At 37.3% G+C, this 25,524-nt stretch overlaps 1 protein-coding gene across 1 annotated transcript in view; it reads right to left on the bottom strand.

Annotated features, from left to right (window-relative positions):
* Window positions 1-25,524, bottom strand: part of DNAH11 (dynein axonemal heavy chain 11) — a 396,587-nt gene that overhangs the window by 232,993 nt on the left and 138,070 nt on the right. The window contains exons 29-30 of the mRNA XM_074379604.1: window positions 10,161-10,310; window positions 7,153-7,386 (exon numbers count right to left, since the gene is read on the bottom strand). Coding sequence (XP_074235705.1) covers window positions 7,153-7,386; window positions 10,161-10,310 — 384 coding nt within the window. The remainder of the gene's footprint in view (window positions 1-7,152; window positions 7,387-10,160; window positions 10,311-25,524) is intronic.

Here is a 25,524-nt window from a genome sequence, read left to right as displayed (position 1 = left end):
CACTCTGAAAGGAAGAAAACTAAAAAGGTTTCAACTTAGATGCCAACATTTCTCATGATCCAAACCACAGCTTTAGTAGAATTCAAATGGTAGCTTCTCTAATATACATTAGTGCCAGTCAGAAGACTGAAACACTAGTAAAGGCATCTGTCTGGTCTGTCAAACATTTCAATTCATGCAGAAGTGTTTTATAATTACAAGGATAAACACTTTCTTCACAAACCATCCCCTTTCTTTACGTCTCATCCAACATGAGAAAAGAAGCACTATGTAACTCCTGAACAGAGTAGAAAACTTTTAAAAGATTCTAAGAGAAGAATACTAAATTCCATTAATTAGTTGAATAAGGATACGAAGAACTTTTTAAGAATGGGAAGGAAAAAAAAGAACCAACCCAATGTTGCTGACAGGGGAAGGAGTGGACACTTCTTATACACTATCGGGAAGGTAAACTTGGCACTATCTTGCAAAGGCTTTGATCTAGCAATTTTACATCTGAAAATTTATCCTGAAGAAATAAAAAAATCCATGCAGCCTGTCTATACAAAGCTGTTCGTTACAGTATTGACAGCCAGAAATGAAAAAGCAACCGAAGTAGCCAGTATTACCAACAATAATAATCCTAATAGGTGGGTTTGCAACATACTGATTTAAATGAACATGGGCAATTTGTTTATTAACACAGAGAAATATTAAATAAAACAGAACATACCTAAATATAAAGTATATAGCCAAACATGAGAAAGGTGGAAAGGGATAAGAGAGAGATAGAAAAGGGAGAGTGAGAGGGAGGGAGGGGAAGAAGGAGAGAGAGAGAAGAGAAAGAGGAAGAGGAAGAGAGACAGACAGGAGATTGATACCTTCCTGACAACAGGAGTGAGCCTCAAAGCAGCGAGGTATGATGAAGTGGATAAGGAAATGCCGTGGCAGCTGAAAGAATCTGGAAAGAGAGCCAAACATCTGGAGCTGAGGTTTAAACTGCCACATGGGAACAGAAATGTTCCCATTTCAGTTGTGCCTCTCATACTCCCTTGAGCAAGGCAGAAAGTTGGAACAGAGACGTTGAACATAAAGCTGAGATACTGAAAGTGTTACAATTCTAGGAAAACTCTCCCTATCAGCTCAACGAGCAACATGAAAGCTTAAAAAAAAATCCCTTAAAACTAATCAAAACCTCACATTTATACCGTGTGAAGCTGTGGCATCCGAATTTTAACCCTACCAACGTGATCAGAAAATCCTAAACTTAGTAACTGCAAAATTAATCTACAACTGGGCAGATATAGTGGCTCATGCCTGTAATCCTAGCACTTTGAAAGGCAGGGGTGGGAGGATCGCTTCAGGCCAGGAGTTCAAAACCAGCCTGGTCAACATAGTTAGACCACCTCTCTACAAGAACCAAACAAAAATTAGCTGTGTGTGGTAGTATGCACCTGTGGTCCTAGCTGCTCTGAAATAGGAGATTGGAGATTTCCTTGAGCCCAGGATTTTGAGGCTGCAGTGAGCCATGATCAATCCACTAAACTCCAGCCTGGGAGAAAGAACAAGACTGTCTTCATCATAATCATCATCATCATCATCATCATCATCATCCAGAACTTACAAGGCCTCTAGAGACCTGGAAGACATGGTGTCAGGTTGGTGGGGCGGGGTGGGGGCGGCGATGCAGAGGGCGGAATACACTGTAGGAACATTTGCTCCACTTAGGGAAGAAACAATCTTGAAAAATGAACATTAAAAAACAAATCAAATTTAATAGTAGATTCAGCCGCACAACTAGAGCTAGAACAATGTAAGTAAAACTATTAAATATCTCTTTAAAATAATTAATGAGATTAAAGAATAGAAACCACAATGAAAAGATAGGTCATCAAAAAACTGATTTTTAAAGAAGCCAAAGGAAAACTTTGAGAAAATGGGATATAGCTGAAATTAAACTGATAAATTGGGTATGTAAATTTAAGTGTTTAAAAAGGGAATCCCTGTACACTGTTGATGGAAATGTTAGTACAGTCATTATGAAAAATAGAATGTTTCCTCAAAAAATTAAAAATAGTATTACCATATGATTCAGCAACCTGACTCATGGAGATATATACCAGATAACTGAAATCAGTCTGTTGAAGAGATATCCGTATTCCTTTGTGAACTGCAGCATTATTCAGAGTAGCCAAGTTATGGAATCAACCTAAGTGTCCATCAATGGATGAAGAAAGAAAATGCGGTATATATACACAATGAAATACTATTCAGCCTTTTTTAAAAAAAGAAAATCCTGTCATTTGTGACCAGAAGGACATTATGTCAATTGAAATTGAAATGGCAGGCACAGAAAAACAGTGCATGATCTCACTTCTATGTGGAATATCAAAATGTCAAACTCCATAAATATATATTCTTCAAAAGAAGATATACAACAACCAATGGACATACAAAAAATGCTCATCACTAATTATCAGGGAAATGCAAATTAAAACCACAGTGAGATATTATAAAACTCAGATGGGCTATTAAGAAGACCACTACCACCAACAACACGGATATTGGTGAGGATACAGAAAAAAGAGGACTCTTAAACACTCCTGGTGAACATATAAATTAGTACAACTTCTATGGAAAATGGTATGGAGATCTGTCAAAAGAACTAATAACAGAACTACCATTTGATCCAGCAATCCCACTACTAAGTATCTACTGAAAGGAAAATGAGTCATTGCATCAACAAGGTATCTGCACTCCTATGTTTACTGCAACACTATTCACCACAGCAAAGTTGTGCAATCAACCTAAGTGGCCATGGATGGATAAATGGAAAAAGAAAATGTGATATACATACACAATGGACTACTACTACTCCATCACAAAAAAGAATAAAATTAAGTCTTTTGTAGCAACATGGATGGTCATTATCTTAAGAGAAGCAAGTAAGACACATGCAAATATCACATGTTCTCACAAGTGGGAGCTAAATGATGTATACACATGGATATTGAGTGTGGAATATAGACAACGGAGACTGGAAATCATTAGGGGTGTTAAGGGTGAATGATGAGAAATTAATGGACACAGTATACATTGTTCAGCTGACGAATACTCTAAAAGCCCTGAATTCACCATTACAAAATCAAAGCAGGTAGCAAATACAGTTATGTATTTGCATAACTGTACCTCATATAGTTATGCAAATAAAATTTTTAAAAATTTAAATGAAAAAGTCAAACTTTGGTTACCACAGGCTGAGGGGTGGGGTGTTTTGGAGAGATATTAGTCAAAGGATACAAAATTTTAGTTGAGCAGAGTAAGTTCAAGGGGTTTACTGTACATCATGGTGACCTCAGTTAGTAACAATATAGTACATTTTTGAAAAGTGCTAATAAAGTAGCTTTTAAACATTTTTACCACAAAAAAAGTATGTGAGGTAATGTATATGTTACATACCTTCATTTAGCCATTCCATGATGTATACATATATCAAAACATCATGTTGTATCCATAAACACACACTGTATTTACTTTTCAGTTAAAATTTAAATTTACAAAAATGAAAAATTTAGGGGTAATGGTATCTGCAACTTCCTCTGAAGTGATTCATAGATATAAAATGAATCGATGGATGATTATAGGTTTTGATAAACAACAAGTGATGATGAAAATAAAACAAGATATTAATTGTAGAATCTAAGTGGTAGGCATACATGTTACAAAATTCAGCTTTTCTGTATGTCTGAAAATTTTTATTATAAATTACTGATAAAAACCTAGCAAATGAGTTGTGTATCACATTGGACACCATTGTCATTATTGTCATAGCATTAACAACAGCAGCAATAGCCAGACCTTATATAGCACTTAAACTGAAATACTATTTTAAAATAGCATTTAAACTATTTTTTGGTTAAAAATTGTATTTTAACTATTTTTAGTTAAAAATGGTAAAAATATTTTTAGTTAAAAATAGTATTTTAACTATTTTATACTATTTTAACTAACAGCATATTTATGGGTACAAGATGATGTTTTGATACATGTATACATCATGGAATGGCTAAATCAAGGAATTTAACATATACATTACCTCATATACTTTTTTTGTGCTAAGAATGTTTAAATACTATTTAAAATACTATCTGAAAATAGCATTTTCTATATACTAACTAATTAATCCTTCTAATGAGCCTATGATGCAAGTACTGCCACTGTCCATGTTTTGCAGATGATGAAACTAAGGCATAGAGTAGTTAAATAGCTTGTCCATATCACACAGCTAATAAATAGGTAGAAACTGAGATTTGAGCCTACTTAATCTAGCCCTGGATTCCTTTTTCTTCTTAGTCATATGCTACAAGGAAAAGAGTTTTATAAGAACCACAAAAACAAAGAAACCTTCAAATTATCCCAAAACAAGACAGATAGATTATAATGGAAAAAGAATTGAAATGACTTAAGATTTCACAATAACAATAATAAAAGCCATAAGATAAATGGAAAAAATATTTTTCAGGTATTCAAAGAAAATAATTCTCAACTTAGAATTCTATACCCAGCTAAATTATAAGGGAAAAAAAATTCAAAATAAAGGCAAGGGACGAGAAAATTTCCTGTAACAATTCATCACTGCACAAACTGCTAAAATACATTCTACAGAAAGAAGGAAATTGAATTCACAAATAAGGAATCAGGTGAAAAGTTAAAAATGAGCAAAGTCATTTCTTATTTTTCAATTGATTCCTTATTTGTGAATTAGTAAACACATAAGTATGTTGGTAAATCTAATTAAGATCAACATAATACCACTGCCATCATAATTAATAGATAATTTTTAAAAATAAGCAGTAAATGACTGCATGTAAAATGGGGAATGGAAACCAGAATAAACAATCCTAAGATTCTTGAGGAGAGAGGTAAGATCTATTAATAGTTAACTAGAATCTAAGTGCCTGAATAGAGGAACATCACTGCTAGAACCACAGAACCTAGAACAGTGCCTGATAAGCTAGACAATCAGAGTAAACTGAAAGAAAATAGAAGAAAGAAAATAAATTCTGATATATTCATAGAAAGAAATAATATTCAGTCACTTTTAGATGAGATCGGGCGCGTTCAGGGTGGTACGGCCGTAGCCTATTCAGTCACTTTTAGTGTGGATACAATGCATATTTATAACAAGAAAAAATGCAGGGAATATATTGAGTGAAAATATAATCAAATGTGTGGAATATAAAAGAATTCTTAAATGGTTATTTATAGACAGATACATAACTATGTAAATCACCACACTTACATATAGCTACATAGTTATACATGTTTATAACTATAAATAAGGATGTTTATACATTCATAAAGATAAACAGTAAACAGAGAAAAGCTTTTGATGTTCGCATGCCAAAATGTTAATAATTTTTCTCCTGAAAATGAATTTATAGGTACTGTTTAAAGCAGGCATCCCCAAACTTTTTACACAGGGGGTCAGTTCACTGCCCCTCAGACCGTTGGAGGGCCGCCACATACTGTGCTCCTCTCACTGACCACCAATGAAAGAGGTGCCCCTTCCTGAAGCGCGGTGGGGGGCCGGCTAAATGGCGTCAGGGGGCCGCATGCGGCCCGCGGACCGTAGTTTGGGGATGCCTGGGTTAAAGGTTATGTCCATGTCCCTTCTTTTACTTTTCTGTGACTATATTTTCTTTATCATCTTTAACAGTAAACAATAATAAAGAAATCATAAAATAAAGCTGATATAAATAAGAAATATCCATAAAACATCATTAAATCGTATAAGTAATAAAATAGTCTAGAAATAAAAAAGTGACAAGTTGGAGATAAGGGAGAGTTAAGAGGAAAAAGAGTAAAATCAGTAGAAACATGCTTGTAGAGAGATTTGAGTAGTGATTGGTAATAGCTGAAATTTAAAAGATGATATTATTTTAACTAAGTATTTTTAAATGTCCTTATTTAAATGCATAATGAAAATGGTCATAACAGAAGCATAAATATCAATAAATTAACTAGAAGGCTATTTTACAAGAAAGGCATAATAGAATTATTTGCGTTTAATTATCTCAGTTATTTATGTCCATGAAAAAAATTTAACTACTCAGCTTCAGAATCCAAGTGGCAGCTACTAGAATTGCAAAGATGGCACCCTAGGAAGAAACCAGCCACTTCTTTAAATCGCATCCTATAACTTCAAGCCTACTAAATAGAAACAATTACCTTATCTTCCTGAGAGTATAAAATCTAGAATTTTTCTCCAAAAGTAAGTGGTACAAAAACTTCTTTAGTAGCCTAAGTTGGGTAGTCTCTATCCAAGATTGAAATAGTAAAATTAAAAGGAATAACCCACACTTGAATCTTCAAATGTGTTTAAGAATGCAAGGATCAGTCGCTATTTTATTCTTAAGGTATTGAAGTAAAAGCATTGCTAAGGCAGAAAAGGGCAATGAGGAGCATTGGGAAGCACTCTAACTCACAATCCTATCAGGTTAACTTATAAAGTATGCAACATTGGGAATGTCACTTCATATTTCTGGATTCAGATTTTATCCACTGAAAACCAGAAAAAGTAATACTTATTTCCTTTTCAAGCCTAATACATTCTGAATCTGTAAGTCCAAAAAGATACTATATATTTGAACTGTTATAGAGCTCACAGCACAGACTCAGATGAAAGACTTAAGGAAAAGTCACAGGGTAACTGGCCTCAATAAAACAGAATTCAAAATAGATTATTTTCCAAGTTCTCATCTGTAATTCATAATTAACAGAAAACCAAAGCCCACAAAACTATCTGCTTTTGCCGAGCCACCCTCCGCCATTTTGAATAATGCAAATCATGCTCATATTTTCTAACAAATACATGATCAGCCTAGTCGGAGAGTCTTACACAGAGGAAAATAAATATGTACAGTATCTAGGATAGCCCTATACTAGAGCCTTACAAGATAATAGACATGTGGACTTAAAAAAAACCCATATAGAAAATTAGAAGGATATCACAAAGGTAAAAAATGATTTAACGACTGATTGCCAAAATCTTCCCAGCATAGTATTTTGCACACAGAAGACACTCTACAAATGAATGACTAAAAAAATGAATGAGGCAAGCTGACGTCTTGAAGTTCCTTTATGTCTCAAAGTCACAAATCTATAAAATACCTGCTTTTTATGGAAATCCTTTAGGGCTGTTTCGTAGCCTTCTTCCAGTCTACTGAAGGCTATTCCGACATCTGTGGTCCACCATATTTGTGAGCTGGTTAGTGCAACTTGAGCCGGGAAATCAAAAATCCACAGTTCCCTATGCTTTTCCTCATAGGCCACTAGGGCTTCAGTGATAGAAAGCCGCACTGTTTCTTGCATAGTCTCTTCAAGTTGCAGAAGCCATGTTTCCACCTTTGGAAGCAAGTTGAAACATTGTACCATAATACAGGCTTAACTATGGAAGGAAAATTTCATCCTCCTACCAGCTCTAAGGCTATGCAGAGGGTCAGACAGGTGGATTCATTTTAAACCCAGGTAGAAAATTTAAAGTGAACAACTAAGTGGTGAAATCCTTCTCCTACATGAAGCTGCCTTCTCCCAGGAATAATGCTCATCTTACTTTACCTACCAGCTGGCTAACGACTTCCACAGCCTAAACAGAAAAGGGGTTCTCCATGATTCATTTCTCAGCTTTGAAGGCAAGGAGGTTCCAGACCAAAATTCCCCTCAGGTAACACACAGTGTTTTCAGAAACCAAATGTCACAGATACTTAATAGAAGTATGAGTCATATTCTTGAGAATGAAAATTCAATTTAAAAATTTTTTCTATTCATGTTTAAATCCACTGAAAATTCCCAAAAATCTTCATAGTTCATAGTTTTAAGATAAAATGTTTTCAGCCAGTATCTTAATTATACTCCCTACTGGTTCTAATCTTCACACTTGTCAGAAATTGGGCCACAGAAGACTATGAGAGATAGGACAACTGCTGACTTGTAAAAATTAATCTATTTTTTTAAATTCAAGTTTAGTTTGCTCCCACAAACATACCTTAGCAAGTTTTCCGTCCTGTTCAAATGTATTTTGTTATATTAATCCAGACATTTGTTTCCTTGGGATAGCATATAACTAAAAGGATACATATACTATTTGCCAATAATTGACCATAGCAATAAAAAGTGACTATCTTAAATAAACACCAAGGATCACATGAGATTCTGAAGATGATACAACTGATTTTTCCCTACACTCCTGTGAAGAGAGCAGCAGCATTCCTAGACCCTCTGGAGAATTGGGACAGAGTGGTAAGTGGTTAATGAGCTGACAATCTCCTCTCTTGAAAGAAAAAGAAAACACTGCCCTGGCAATGACCTCAGTATCTCTTATTACAGGCTTCTCTCTTGCTTCACAACTGCAGTTTGTCAACAGGCATGAGTTCAGTTTAATTGAATTAGATCAGGTTGTTTTGTTCTAACCCTTAATAACGAAGGGTAACTCCTAATGTCAACAAACAAAAAGTTCCCTCATTAATTCAGCCATTATTGTGTGTCTCCTGGATGCCCTGGGATCCATGTCCTCCGCACGGCCACCTGTTCTCAAGAAACTTGCAGTCCATTTGGGAAGACCAAACACACATATAAGTCAATATATCAGCTCCTGTACAGGTGGCTGTGCCAACAGTGGCAACCTAACTCAGTATGCTTTGAGAACTAAGCTCTAATGAGGTACTTGCTGGATCCGTCCCTTTTTGGTACTTCTCAACCAACACCCTGTAACAACAATTGCTACCTCTATTATCACTAATCATGTACATATACATTTTGTCATTGGGCCCAAGAGCTCCTCGAAGACAAGGGCCATATATTGTTCATTTCTGAACTCCCAAAAGCCTCACCTAGCATCTGATGCATAGTAGGTATTCTACGCTTGCTGAAGAACATACAAATGGACTAAATCGGGAGAAGCCAATTAAAAGATTACAAAAATAGAAAAAAAGACCAAATTAAAAGCATCTTTTTATAAAACAAAGGCAATTAGAGGGTGAATTTGTATATGTTTACAAGTCTCTAGCATAAGTTGCTTATACAGAATAAATTAGAGCACCATAAAAACTTTCAATAGCAAGGATTCCAGCTAGTGACAACCACATCCATCAACTGGACTGGCCCCCTCTAGGCATCATGCCAGTCAGTGAGCAGCTTGCTGGGAGGGAGCAGACAGCAGCATACTTTTGTCAAGATAGTTTATGGCAACTTTTTCTAATCATTATAATAATATCCTAAAAAGCCCAAGAGATCAAAAAATATATTTTAATCAAAGTATTCCGCCATCTGCTTCTCCTTCATTTGGCAGGTTTTCTGGTACAATATTAAAAGGCAACAAAAGGGAGTAAAGAAAACCCTTGTAAAATAAGGTTGCAAGGGTTTCTGCAAATACTTTAAGGAACCCCTGCCCCAACCCAAATGGTTCAACAGGCTCTATTCATTCAGTTACTCTGTGAATTAACCCAAGCTACACAAGCATCATGATAAAAGGATGCAGTTCCCCTAAATCATCTGAATACACCAGACATGCTTTCATAAATCATAATGAGTCATTCTTGTGGATAACTGTTAAGAATATTTTTGAGGTATTTGGCTGCGAGAGAAGAGAATATGCTAACTTAACTCTGTGCACATGGTAATTAGAGTATAAGATATCAGCTTGCTAGACTCAATCAACTTTATTTATGAGGCACCATTTATAACATTCACAATAGACTACTGAACCACAGAGCCTCTTTAAAATATGCTTTATTGCAAGGTGCTGCTTCACTAGAACCCTTCTCTGCTCTCTGAGCAGTGGTGAAAACAGAATACACTTTGTAGGAGACTGAATTACTGAGTTGCATTTGCTACTAATTCTGGGGTCACTCATTCAATCTGTGACAGCTGCTTCTGTCTAGTTCCATTCCCCTAGCATCTCTGAGACCCTGCTGGGTGCCAAAGCCACATAAGTAGAAACTGGGACACATGGCAGAGGAGCCCTCTGTCACCGTGGATACAGGTAAAAAGGAACCTCCGAGCACAAAACTAGGCAGAGCCTAATTTGACCTGACTTGAAACTTTTTCTTGTTCAATTCAACCTTCAAAGAGTATGCTGAAAATACTCCCCTAGCATAGAAAACATCATAATCAAATCTTACATGGCCCACGCATTCACACTCGTCTTGGAATGGGACATACTCCTTCTCTTTGCTGTACATTCCAACTGCCCTGTGTGCAGAAACATCCTGACTGTCTTCAAACTGCAGGTCTGCCATGCTGTCAAAAAGCTTGACAAGGTGACGAGTTACCTAAAATGAGAATATTAGAAAAGATAAGAGCATTTCTTACTGTACATATATTCTGGTAATCTAGAGATGATGCCATATGAAGTAGTGAAACTTTATGGAATTAGAGTTGCCTCAAAATGGTTTTCCTCAAGATAAGAGTCACCTCTAAAATGTCAGAGCTTGAAACGATCTTGGTGGAGAAGTGGCCAGGAACTCTGATTAAAGAATCACATAATGGCTGATGAATGCTTAGCATGTAAAGAGACCTATTTTCTACTTGATGATGGGAGGCTTACTGACTTCTCTATCTGCACCGTATTCCCGCAGACAAGCATCCTGCTGGAGCTTCTGTAGTCAAGTTTTTAAAATTCAAATTCACAGCATTAGTGTACACTATGAAAAGCTATTAAAATGTCAGAAACAAAAAAGGTCAATTAGAAAGAATCTTACTTTTTTGGGGGGGTTGTCTGCTGTTAACATGCACTGGCCTTGATACTCTGCTGATCCCTACAGTAGGTAAGAAAGGTGAGTAGGATTTCCCCCTTCTCATTGATAAGAAAATTGAAACACAAATATTAGGTAAATTCTCCAAGTTGTCATCACTAAAAGTAAGTGACAGACAGTGAATCTGTAATTCCAGGACACATCTATACAGATCAAATTCTTTTGGTATCATAATCTCTTGCATTCTCAGTTTTGCATTCTCCAAACAATACAAAAGCAGTAAATGGCACACTGAACTCTATGCAAGTTCCAGATAATTTGCAGGGGAAAAAAATCCCCAACAACAACAAAGATCAGATGAAAGACAAAATGTTAGCATTTATTTTGCTGGAGGCCAGTTTGAAGAACAAAACCTAACTGGCCTCTAACCACAACCCCAGAATGAGCAACACTCACCCATCATATTAATATAATCCATGTATTATCCATCATAGGATGAATGGACATATATATACAATATATACTACATATTGTACATCTATATATATATAATATATACTATGTAGTGTATTGTAACTGATTTCTTTCATTTAGCTTATATTTTCAAGGTTCATCCATGTTGCAGCACATATCAGCAAAATCATTCCTTTAAATGACTGAACAATATTCTACTGTATGGATATACCACATTTTGCTTATCCATTCATCATGTGATGGACATTTGGGTTGTTTCTACCTTTTGGCTATTGTGAATAATGATTTGATGAACAGAGGTGTACACATATCTGTTTGAGTTCCTATTTTCAACTCTCTAGGTATATACCTAGGAGAGAAATTGGAGATCATTGGTGATTCTATGTTTAACTTTCTGAGGAACCACAGAACTGTTTTCCACTTAGCAGCTTTTATTTGCACTGTGAATATTTATGTTAGCAGAGACCAGAACAGGCCTCCTCTGGGGAGCCTGCCCTACGTTTTCATCACGGAGGAAAGGAGAGAATGACATGTGTTGTGTGGGTAAATTCACCCCCAAGGAGACAAAAGAGAGCAGACTTTATCAGGGAAGTCACTCTATCATCTCTCTTGGGGTAGACTGAGTAAAGGGCAGGGATCAGCCCTAGAAAGTAACAGAAATGGGAATACACGTTCCTTTGTTATTCACAGTGCAAACAAAAGCTGCTAGGTAGAAAACAGTTTCGTGGTTCCTCAGAAAGTTAAACACAGAATTACCAATGACCCAGCAATTCCTCTCCTAATTATATACCTGAAGAGTTGAAAATAGGAACTCAAACTGGTATTTCTACATCTCTGTCCATCAAAGCATTATCTAAAATAGCCAAAATGTGGACACAACCTGAATGTCCATCAAATGACTGTATAAACAAAATGTGGTATGTCCATACAATGGAATACTGTTTAGTCACAAAAAGAAATGATATTACTGATACATGCTGCAACATGGATGAACCTTCAAAATACAAGCTAAATGAAAAGAAAAAGTCACAATATACCACACATTATATATTGTATTACCCCATTTATGTGAAATATCCGGAACCGATAAATCCATAGATACAGATTGGTGGCTGCTAGGAGCTGGAGGGAGGGGTATAAGAACTGTTTAATGGCCGGGTGCGGTGGCTCAAGCCTGTAATCCCAGCACTTTGGGAGGCCGAGGCGGGTGGATCACGAGGTCGAGAGATTGAGACCATCCTGGTCAACATGGTAAAACCCCATCTCTACTAAAAGTGCAAAAAATTAGCTGGGCATGGTGGCACGTGCCTGTAATCCCAGCTACTCAGGAGGCTGAGGCAGGAGAATTGCCTGAGCCCAGGAGGCGGAGGTTGCGGTGAGCCGAGATCGCGCCATTGCACTCCAGCCTGGGTAACAAGGGCGAAACTCCGTCTCAAAAAAAAAAAGAACTGTTTAATGGATAGGGGTAGGGGGTTTTACTTTCAGCTTGATGAAAATGATTTGTCATTAGATAAAAGGTGGTGGTTGCACAACACTGTGAACATACAGAATGCTACTGAATTACATACTTAAAATAGTTCATTTTATGTTACATAAACTTTATCTCAACAGAAAAAATAAGTATGAGCTGCTGATAACCAGAAGATAGCATAAAGCAATATAAAAACATTTCCAAGGATGTAGGTGCCATTTCTGTAACAAACTTTTCTTGAAATGTAGTTTAACTGCATGTGATAAGTACATCACAGCAGTGTCTATAAATGACAGCAACCTGCCTAAATTTTGTGCATGACAAGACCAACACCAATACTGGTAGGGAACTTCCTTAGGGTGATTTAATCTTTGAAGATTTCAGCCTTTTCATTTTTGCTATATGTGCAGTTTTAGTATCAAAGAAAATCATAGCAAGTCTTCTGTGTTTAAAACAGATGAGTTTTGAGACTCTTGCCTACTTTAAACACAGACAGACTGGCAGCCACCTGATCACAGCTAGGTTTATATGCTCCATCATCGTACATTACCCAAAGAACATTAATATGTAGAAAGTCTCCAATAATCTCACAATTGACTCTCGCAGCTGAAGTGGCCAGGAAGTACACAGATGTTGAATGGCTTCTACTGTGTAATGGACCTGGATAACATTCAATTGAAAAGCCTTAGGATAAATGAGATTTCAGTTATCAGACACTCTCACGTTATTGCTTGGGTGAGAAAATAATTTCAAGAGAACTCCTAGCTCTGTGGTAACTCCATGACCAGGAAACACAAACTTTATGGCTTTGAGTTCTATTACTTGTACATGGCATAGTTGAAGTTGGATGTTTTCATATTCTGTCTTCTATGTAAAGTTTCTGAGGGAACAAGACTAATTTTTTTAACTAATGTGGACCCTGTTGCCCTCAGATTTGTTCTATTTTTAATGCGATCTCTTTGTATTTGTTAACACAAAATTAAAATTCCTAACTTCCAAACAGCTGTTCAGAAAGGCCTGTCATTTTACAACTAAAAAGAATAGATTAGGGTGGGCATGGTGGTTCACACCTATAATTCCAGCACTTTGGGAGGCCGAGGCAGATGGAACACCTGAGGTCAGAAGTTCAAGACCAGCCTGACCAACATCATGAAACTCTGTATCTACTTAAAATACAAAATTAGCCAGGCATGGTGGTACATGCCTGTAATCCTAGCTACTTGGAGGCTGAGGCAGGAGAATCACTTGAACCTGGGAGGTAGAGGTTGCAGTGAGTCAAGATCATGTCACTGCACTCCAGCCTGGGCAACAACAGCAAAATTCTACCTAAAAAAAAAGATTAAAAAACTAATAATTGATTAAATTTGTAGTCCCCTCTTTTGATAGAGAAAGGATATGAGTACTTCAAATCATTTTTTTTAAAGCCACTAACTTCATCACGTATTTTAAGTAGGTTTCTAAAAAATTAGTGCAAAAACTGAACACAGGTAGTCTTGGCTTTGCAGAAGAGTACAAAATAATCAAAATGACTACAACAGCTAAAATTAATTACACTATGCAATCCGAATGATCAATGGGAGAAACCTATGATGGGGCAATGACCTTTACAAATTTTTTTCAAAACATTAAAACTTCTCACTGTTGATTATAAACATATAGGGAGATGCAAATATTCATCAACCAGTATTTGGTCGACTGCATTTTAAAACACCAAAGAGTTTTCTTGGCAGAAAACTTAGGTTATTTGAATAGCACTTGCCTCCTCCTCATCTCACTACTTAAGGTACAGAACAAGCATCTTTTCTCTGCCTTGACAAACTCATACTCCCTTTGAATTTGGATTGGCTGTCAACATTTTATCCTTTAAGCATTCGATGTCATGAAATTTCTTCTAAGTCTCTTTAATAAGAAGTCAGTTTTTGATGTTTTGGGGGTTAATTTTTAATGTTTGTTTTTGCTGGCATTACTTCCTCTGGTACATCTTCATCCTTTTTGTCAAAACCACTGTTCTCATTTATATTCCTAAGTTTATCTTCACTAAATTCCCCTGGCTGTAAACCAGACTCTCAAACAGTGCACGGTTGTCACTGTCAGTCAGCTCTCCTCTGTAACGCTCACCTATGTTTGATTCCATTTTTGCTTTCTAGCATTATCAATTTTCATTTCTTTGCTACACTTCCAACTTTGTGACTAATTCCTTCTGTCCATTAACTACTGAAAAATGTCATGTAGGTTCATCATAGAACTACAAGCTTAGCTGCCTATGTGCGAAGTGAATAAAAGCAGCACAGTGGCTGATCACTGACAGAATCAGAAAAATGTGACATGACTGTCACTGATCATGATGCACATCTGTTACTTAGGCAGTGATTTTTGTCGGCTGAAGAGTTAGTAATGAAGTACGTGCTTTATGCAATCACTCAGAGTTAAAATACCACGGTATTTGAAATTTGAAGCGTGTTGTCGGGGCACTAGCGTTATTTAACCAAACCTTAGTAACTGAAATTCATACATACCAGAACTGTGCACAGAAAGAACCTCTTATGAAATACAATAACTTACATTTATCTAATTGCAACTAAACTGAAAATACTTAATCACTAGGTAATTTTATAATTTAAAATGCACACCAGGACAGTGATCACTGATCTACCTTCCTGACTTAGAACTACAGTTCACTTAGAAAACAAAGGGAAAAAAGATGAAATTACTACTGCTTACAATTATATTCTCAAACCTTAACACTTGCTTTCTGCCTATATCTAACTTCGTTTTTGCCCTACCTACCGAAGATGCCGCTACTACTTATTAATGGGATAAAATACACACATAGCCTAGTGCCACTCCCGGCCTGGTGAGCACCTCAGGACTCACTCATTTGTTTGCATTGACTAATTTATTCATAATGACAATACTCACAATATTTGTAAGAATATAAGTCATGGCCAAAATATAGGCAGCCCTGGTCTTTTGTGGTTATTTTTAAGAAAGAGATAATGTGAGTCCATGATTTTTACATGTGTAAAAATTTAAGTCAATATGTCACAATAGTAGTCTTGCACATGTGGTTTTGTTGTTTTTGTTTTGTTTGAGATAGAGTCTTGCTCTGTCGCCAGGCCAGAGTGCAGTGGTGTGATCTGTACTCACAGCAAGATCCATCACCCAGATTCAAGTGATTCTCCTACCTCTGCCTCCCTAGTAGCTAGTACTATAGGCACATGCCACCACACCCAACGAATTTTTGTATTTTTAGTAGAGACGGGGTTTCACCACGTTGGCCAGGATAGTGTCAATCTCTTGACCTCATGAACCTCCCGCCTCAGTCTCCCAAGTGCTAGGATTACAGGCATGAGCCACTACACCTGGCCATTTTTTTTCCCCAATAATAATTTTGGGCTAGGAGCAGTGGCTCACAACTGTCATCCCAGCACTTTGGGAGGCCGAGGTGGGTGGATCACCTGAGGCCAGGAGTTTGAGAACAGCCTGGCCAACACAGTGAAACCCTGACTCTATTAAAAACAGAAAAATTTGCTTGGTGTGGTGGTATGCCTGCAGTCCCAGCTAATCGGGAGGCTAAGGCAGGAGAAGCACTCGAACCTGGGAGGCAGACGTTGCGGTGAGCTGAGATCATGCCACTGCACTCCAGCCTGGGTGACAAGAGCAAAATTCCATCTCCAGGGAAAAAAATATTTATTTAATTAAATAACAGTTTGGTGATGGTAAAGGGAAATAGGTATGCAATATGGTTAAGAGTCTAAATCTGCAAAAAAATAAAAATAAAAAAAAATAAAAATAAAAAGCATGAGCCTTCTAGAAGATAGTTAAATCAGTAACGGCATATTCATAAAATAAAACCTTTTATAGCTACTAAACAGATTCTGTTTCTTTCACTTTGAGAGGCCAACACAGGCAGATCACCTGAGGCCAGGAGTTCAAGACCAGCCTGGCCAACATGGTAAACCCCTGTCTCTACTAAAAATACAAACTGTAGAGGAATATTAAAATTTGGATTAAGCATATGTATCCTGACTCACAGACTCAGACACATTTAAAAACCTATGATCACTCAAAAATAGCAATGAGTATATTCTAAACATTTTAATGTATTTCTATATTTTTCAAACTTTTAGTAATGAACATGCAATTACTTACATGATCCAGATTTGCTTTTACTAAAAATAAAATCACAGTATATTTTGTAATTTTATTTTTCATTTATTACTGTAACTTAAACATAGCTGTGTATCATCAGTGTATACGGGGTTGATTGTTTCTTTCATAAAATGTTTTACATGCATAAATCGTATAATTTTATGTAAACGTGTTCACAACACAAATGCTGGGTTTTTTAACAAACTTTTGGAATCGAAACACGTATGCCGAAAAATGGGGAAAAAAAAATCATGTGTGTACAGCCTAATAAATTTTAACAAAGTAGGCAAAACTCTTGTGACTACCACAAGATTAAGGAATAGAGTAGTGGCTGGGCATGGTGGCTAATGCCTACAATCCCAGCACTTTGGGAAGCCAATGCAGGCAGATCACCTGAGGCCAGGACTGCAAGACCAGCCTGGCTGACATGGCAAACTCCTGTCTCTACTAACAATACAAAAGTTAGCCAGGCATGGTGGCACACACCTGTAATGACAGCTACTCGGTGGCTGGGGCACAAGAATTGCTTGAACCCAGGAAGTGGAGGTGGCAATGAACTCAGATTGCACAATTGCACTCAGCACTCTAGCCTGGGTGACAGAGTAAGAACCCATCTCGAATAGATAGATAGATAGATAAATAAATAAATAAATAAATAAAGGAAAGAATATCAGCACCCATAGAGACTCCTTATCGTCCATGCCAGTTACTATTTCTCTAAAAAGGAACATTATCTTTTCAGAAGTGAATTCACATAGTATGTACTCTGCCTCTTATGGTTCAACATTATGTTACTTGCATTTATTCATTATTTGGGATAGCACTAGGTTTTTTCATTTTTATTGCTATGTGGTATTCCACTGCATAAATTCCATGCAACATATTTAGCCATTCCACTGCTAAGGTACATTTACATTGTTTCCAGTTTGGGACTATCATAAATAAAGTGCCCATTCAGTATGTTATTAGCTGTTAGTTTGTCATAAATAGTCTTTATTATTTTGAGATACATTCTGTCAATACGTAGTTTATTGAGGGTTTTCAGCCTGATCACCTGGCTTCCTGCCTCAGGGCCCTTTTTTTTTCCTCTTTTTAGTTCAACGGTTGACTCTGTCTCCCAGATGTTCCAGTTGCCTGTTGAAAAGGTGCCAGGATCTGTGTGATTTCCCATGCGGCGATCCACTGTGCTGGTTGAAACAGCCGTGCTGAGATTCGTTGCACTTTTTTGCCCGGGAATCTCCTGGCCTGGCTCCCTGTTTCAGTCCCCTTTATTATCAGTTGAATGGGTGACTCAGTCTCTCAGGAGCTCCAATCGCCAGCTAAAATAGCACCCAGATCCATGTATTTTGTATGGAGAACTGCCACGCCAGGGCACCAGCCAAAACATCTGCGCTGGCCAAAATAGCCATGCTGGTGACCCATGGGGCTCCTCCACCTGGGAATCTCCTGGTCTATGGGCAATAAAAATCCATCTGGAAATGCGGCGTCCACTCACCCTCTGCGCTTTCGCTAGGAGCTGCAATCCTGAGTTGCTCCTAATTGGCCATCTTGGATCTGTCCCCCTCCTCTTTACACATTTTGTTTTGCCTGTTACTTAGAAGCCAAAGAGACAAAACCCACTGCTTTCCCCATTTGGTATATAAAGATATTGAGGTTTTAAAAGGTTAAGCAATAACATAGTCAGTATCCACAGAGCCAGTATTTAAACTTGTATATATATTATTTCAATGTTTCTATTTTTTGGGTACCATTCCATCTTCTGATGAATGGCTAATGTTCCAATTTTGTCTAGTTCCATACAGTTGACATTTCAGTGTTCATAATTTTTTGGTATAGATCAAAATTTCCATCTAGTGTCATCCTCCTTTTCCTTGAAGAAAATTTCTCTAACCTTCCTTGTAGTGCCAGTCTAGTAGTGATAAAATCTTTGCGTTTCTGAATGTGTTAAAATGTCTTTATTTTGCTATCATTTTTTAAAAGATATTTTTACTGGGTATAAAATTCTAGGGCTACAGATGTTTTCTCTTTCAGTACATTAAAGTTGCTACTCCACTGTCTTCTCACTTGCATTGTTTCCAATGTGAAGTCTGTTGTGTTCATTTGTATAATATTTGGCTTTATGGATGACTTTGAGACTTCTATATTGTTTTGACCAATTTGAACAATTTGGTGTCATTTTCTTCCTGTTTTTTGTATTTGGGTTTATTCAGTTTCTTCAGTTTGTGAATTTATACTTTTGTACTTTTCATCAATTTGGAAAACTTTGGCTATTGTTTTTCAAATATTTTCTCTCTTTCTTCTTGTTCCCCACTTTGGAAAGTCCTAGAACACACATTAAACTCTCTGATATTTTCCAGGTCTCTACTTAACTTTTTGAACACACGAAATACAGATATAATTACTTTTAATATCTTTATTGGCCAAGTCTATTATCTGTGTCAGTTCTGGATCAGTTTTGATTTGTCTCTTTTTTCATGGGTTGAATATTCCTATTTCTTCACATACTCAGTAAAACTTAATGCAATGCCAGATATTGTGAATTTTACCCTGCTTAAAGATGAATATATTTTCACTCCCATACTTTTGAGATTTCTTTTCTGGGATAGATTGCTTGGAAAGAGTTTGATTCTTTTGGATACTGCTATTTAAGATTTGTTTGGAGGGACCAGAGCAGTGTCTAATCTAAGGGCTAATTATACCCCACTTACCAGGAAGGACCCTGTCAGTATCCTGCTTATAAATTATAAGGGCTTCAAATCTAATTGGTGGAAACAGGTATTCTCTCTCACCCTGTTGGAGCTCACTGGGGACCCGATGATTCTTTCCCCAGGCTTGGGTATCCTCACATTTAGTGCACTATTCAGCACTCTGCCTAATACTCAAAGGAGCCTCTCCCTAAGTTTCTCGAGTTCTCTTTGTACGGCTCTTTCCTCTTTGGTATTCAGTTCTGCAAACTGTAGCCACCTCGGACTCTGTTTGGGTTTCCCTTCGTGTGCTATGGCCTGCAAATTCTCTCAAGGCAGAAAACTGAGATAATCATAGTGCTCACTCCATTAGTTCCTCGCCTGTCATGAATCCCCCCTGCCTGATGTCCAGTATCTAGAAAGCTGTTGTTTTTCATATATTTTGCTGAAATTTTATTGTTTCAGGCAGGAAGGTAAATCCAGTTCCTGTTACTTCATCTTGGCCCAAAACAGAAATGTATCTCTTGTTGTGATTTTAATTTGCATTTGCCTGACAACTTTTGAGGTTAAGCAACCTTTTCTATGTTTACTAGGCATGAGAATCTTTTATTTATTTATTTTTTTGGTGAACTAAGTATTCTGTCCACTTTTATATTAGATTATTTGTCTTTGTTTCTTTGTAGTTTTTTTTAATACATTTTGTATATGAGTTTTTTGTTTGTATTGCAAACATTTTTTCCCATTTTGTGGCTTACACTGTTATTCTCAACAGTAACTTTTGATAAGCTAAAGTTTCAAAATTTTAACATAGTCAAACTTATCAAATTTTTTCTTTATAGTTAGGACTTTTGTATCCAATTAAGAAAATTTTGCTTACCCCAATATCATAAAGATATCCTTCCTCACATGTTGTATATGTTATTGTTTTGCCTTTCACATTTAGGTTTACATCCATCTGGAACTAATTTTTAGATATGGTATATAGTAGATTCTTTCTCCCCCAACCCTGGCAACTTTCTAATCAATTCACCTTAGAACTTTTTCTTATTATTGTTTGATTCTCTGTATAATATCCTCCTTAAGGGGGTCTGAGTTCCAGTTTTAATTTTGTATTTTATATTTCTCCTTCTTTCATGTTCCATGAGTCTTACGAAAGCTCTGATCAGCTTCTCATGCCCTTGACCACATCTATGAATCATCGAAGGCCTCAAGGGGAAAAGCAGCACCAAACATTAGGCAAATCTTTTTGTGCTTTCTTCTGCTGCCATCTTAGCCCCTGGAACACTGACTTTCTCAGTGCTCTTTAGATGCCCTTCAGTACATTTAAACAGATTCAGTTAAATGTTTTATCCAGCTTTTCTAGTTGTTCCCAGAAAGAACGGTCCTCTGTTAAAAGTTCATCTGTTAAAGCTGGAAGCTCTACCCACTGAATTTAAGCTGGAATTAAACAACCTTAATCAAGTAACATCAAAGCCAGAACCATTTCAGATTCCACAGAAGGGCCTAGAACTTCTTGCTGGCAGGACCCCCTAATTATAACATTTAATTTTTGGATCTCATCACACTGAAGTGACATTTTACTTTAATCTCACATTATAATGGCCCTAATGTTGTATAACTTATACATTGGCTATGGAGAGAATTCCAAAGGGCCTACAATAGAATACAATGCAGTGACAACACATGCAAAACGAAGAAAAAAAATGTGCATATTGTTATATAAAATTTGTGATTAACCACATATTAATCATTTTGAGAAGATAATCAAGGTTAATCTCCGTAAGATTTATAATTTATTCATTTATTTTGAAAGCAGATTCTCTATTTTTTTATCATACACCTAAATGCCTGAATCACAAGGCTAATCAGGCTGCCTTTATATTAAGATATCCATTTAAAATATTACATATTCTTAAGTCACGTCAAGCAGAGTTGCTCTTACTTTGCAGTTTCTGTGACAAATCACACTTTCAGAGCAGCTTCTATTCCTTGCTCCTCAGCTTCAGGTCAATGAAGCCAATGGCAAGATGGTCAAACCACAACCCCTTTTCTGTGTCCTTTTTCTCCTTCTCATTCCATTTTCAGTCCCAACTTAAACTCAGGAACAACCCTCTCCTCCACTTAAGATACCTCGTATCTTTCCAGCTTTCTGTTTCCTTTAGGAAAGTTAGAATTTTTTATTGATTTCATTTTAACTAAAACTCATTCATTCTTGCCTGCCCTCAACTTACCACGTACATCTTGAGTCTTTTTCCTATTAATTATCTAAAGAAGAATATCTTTCTGTCAGTGAAGGTTTTGGCACACTATGAACGACTACTGAGCTCCATCCTCTTGACATTCTTATGCCGAGACACTTTTACTCCATCAGGAAGATAACCAAAAGGAAGCTCTACATAAAAACATACTGTGCTTGTGGGAGTGTGGGGTCTAGGTATCTGCCCCTTTAAGCTCCAGTGGTGCTTTTTATCACCTAATATAAAGCTCATTTCTCAGAAGCACCTTTCCGAATGCCAATATTTACAGTCTATTAGAGGTATCAGTTGAATGCCATCTGTCTCATCGCTGCAATATAGGAGATTTCTCCAAAGACAAGTTGGCAGATTTCCTTTTGTGTAGACTGGTGCAGATGCCCTTGAAGAACATTTCTTCGGGCAAACATTAAGCATTCCTGAGGGTATGCATTTTGTCATTTTAGGGAACGCATTGTGGTTTCAATATCCACAGCTACAACTACCCAGCAGCCACATTAATATCAAAAAAGGTGAAATGAATGTATATTTAATCCAATATATCCAAAAATATTATCATTCAACATGTGAGTAATAGAAAAAGTGAGATATTTTCCATATTTTATTTGTGGTAAGTCCTTAAAAAAAGGTAAGCATTTTATACTTTCAGCACAGCTCATCTAGTTTCTTCATCAGAAAATGCCAGACCAGTGTTTTCATTTCAAAAAATATGCAGGGACGAAGGGAGATTCACACACCCAAGCTGTTTCAAACACACTATGTTTTCCAGTAACTGAATCAAATATCAATTTTTAGATTTAAATCAGCTGCGATTTATTCCAATAAGAAGTCGGTTCCTTAGCTGCCACATTTCAAGTGCTCAGCAGCCATGTAAGAATCACAGCTATCCCACTAGAAGCACAAGTACAGCCAATCACATTGACAGTGTGTCTTTCTTTAGTATACCTCTATTGTGGATTAGCTTATCCAAAGCTAACCTTCATGGAGAATTTCCATGTTTCATAGCAGACGAAATCAGAGAAAATGTGCAAACTGTCCTCAGACAAAACAATCTTTCACATCATTAGGAAACAATGGCTAAAAACACCTGACACTCCAAAGTTGTCAGTTATTTTAAGACAGTATGTAACAATTTGAAAGGGTGCGAAAGGATAAACTGGTATGTTATCTGGCTTTAACCACTATATGACTTTAGTTTAAAAACACGCGTTTTTCTGAAATGAGAAAAAAAATATCCAAGAATGTTAATATTGAATCCCGTAAGGACTTCAGGCCAGTTGTCCGTAACTATTGCACCATGTCAATGAATCCGGCAAATACACTTTTAAGTTTTATGTCTACAGCAACTGCAAGAGAGTTTTACCACTGAAGTTAAGCAGCACCTGTATCCACCATCCTTTAGTTAATCGATAATGTTGGGAGGTCAGGCTGAATTCCGGGGGAAGAAAAGTTTTAAAACTTGATATTAACCAAACTTACCAACAGCTAAGAACCACTGACAGCATTTTAGACACATTAGTTTTATCATTCTGCCATTCGAACTCTGGTATCTCAAACTAGTGGTTTCTGCTTACAGAGTGGGGGTTGTATTGGTTATCAGACCTCCCTGGCTAGTCTATTCAAGCTGATCAAATTCCGCAATTAACTGCAGAAACTCTCACTTGGACCAGCACTCTTAAATGGAGTGTGGATGGGTAGAGGAGGGGGGGCCTGGAAAATTCAAGTTATTCACAAGAGGTCAAGATGAATTATCTACCCACAAAGGGCACCTTTTAAGGGGAAACTGCATTGTTGCTCCACAAGCTGCAGTTGCCTTGTTATCTCAGTCACACTACAGGGAGCACATTCAGGAATGTTAGCACAAAGGTCATAGATAGAAAGACTAAGTCTGGTGGTCTGAAACTGATTCTAATATTGAAAAGAAGATAAGAGAGTATAGCAAGATCACATTATCTGGCCTAACAACCTGTAGCATGAACTCTCCCACAGTTAGTGAGTGAGAATTCAGAATGCATGTTGAACTTGCAGAACCATTTCTTTCAGTGAAAGAAGCTGTGACTCTAGTTGACTCAAATGGCCCTTAGCTCCTTCTCAACAAGTCACTCTTAGATGGTTATTTGTTGCACAGACGCTGCTAAATACTTTTTCTAATAATAGACCTTTAGTAACAGTGTGACAGCATTTTATGTGAATTTTAATTGTTCAAAATTTTAGTGTACACAAAAAGACTTCAATGAAATCACATTTTGAACATAACTTGAAATCATGTGAATTTCCTCAAAATTTCAAAATATATCGAAAGTATATCTAACCACTTCAAATGTGTGTGTCAGAACCGTAAAGCATGTTTATAATGTAGCCACAGGGCTGGATCCTTTTAGCTGGTGAGCAGAAATACCCACTTCCCTTTGTTAGTGTGGTGGCATTTATCAGCACAGCTGTAAGGGAGTCTGGAGAGCTCCGTGCTATGATTTTAACATTCAGTTTCATCACAATTTCAGATCTCTAAAATCTGTTATATAATCTAGTCATTCATTAAGGAGGGGTACTAGTACTGAGCAATGTACCTGGAGTTCAGGGATTCAGAACACATGGTTAAAATGCTATGAATGGGGTAGGTGAGGAGACATCCACAGTAAGTCACACTGATAATGGAGAAGACAGCACTCTGTAAAATACCGAAGTCATGTTGCAAAAAAATTTTAAAAGGATTTAAAAAGCACATCACTGAACTCTGAAAAATAAACTGGCATCAGAGATGCATAAATTGTGAGTCAACATGTAGTCTAGCTAAGGCATGAAGCATTTTTTGATGATTTTAAAGGAGGATAAATAGAGATGGTGACAAGAATACACTGAGTGATCTTTCCCTCTAGCACAGACTAGGACTTCAATTAAGGACAAAGAGGCAGTGAGCACATGCACATTCTGAAGGAAATGGACAAGGGTTAGGACAGGTAAGTCCCTCCAGGGTTTGGTAAGACACATTTCAACAGGTTACCCTCCTCTACCTGCATGCTCGCCTTCTACAGAAAGTACTATAGGGAGGAAGAGAGCAAAGGAGGCCATCTGCACAGCATGAGTTATGAGCCACGACGGGGAGGCCATGGCACCTCCCTCCTCCTCTGTGGGTAAGACAGAAGACTGGCTCCCCCAGCCTCCACTCTTAAGTCAAGCAAGAGGAGTAGGAGAATCACTTATAAAAACTTTGGGAACCAGCAGGAAGCAAATCTTCAATGTGCCCCTTGTTTGGAAATCTGCCTAGGTAGAAACGGAGAAGGAAGATGGAACCAGGTGGCTGGTTATACTGCCAAGAGCAAGAACTGGAAGGATTAAAGTGGAAGTGGCTCTGGCATATACATCCCTGAGGAGGTTCTCTTTGCCCAGAGGACCTGTACACATGTTCCACCAGAAACCCAGCACATGGATCCTTGCTGTTAAGGGTGAAGATGGACAGTCACTGCTGGCAAGGGAAGCAGGAGCAATCCTTAAGAAAGGGCAACAACAGACAAATCATACCCCTAAACCCCTCCAGTGATAAATGGGCAGAGAGTGGGGATGAAATAACTGAGGTCTCCCTCCCAACCCCAAGTTCTTAGATGAAAGCTTGGCCTTGACATAGAGATGAGAGAGAAATTTCCAAACAGAATATGCTGAGCTGCTTTTGGTTTATTTTTTAAGTTTTGAATAAGAAAGGGGGACCAGGAAATTACAATACCTGCCCAAGATATTAGAAAGAGGTCAGCCACCGGTGCAAC

Source organism: Saimiri boliviensis, chromosome 10, assembly GCF_048565385.1.
Source record: "Saimiri boliviensis isolate mSaiBol1 chromosome 10, mSaiBol1.pri, whole genome shotgun sequence".
In the NCBI taxonomy this organism is placed as follows: domain Eukaryota; kingdom Metazoa; phylum Chordata; class Mammalia; order Primates; family Cebidae; genus Saimiri; species Saimiri boliviensis.
This window is presented reverse-complemented; position numbering and strand designations above follow the sequence as displayed.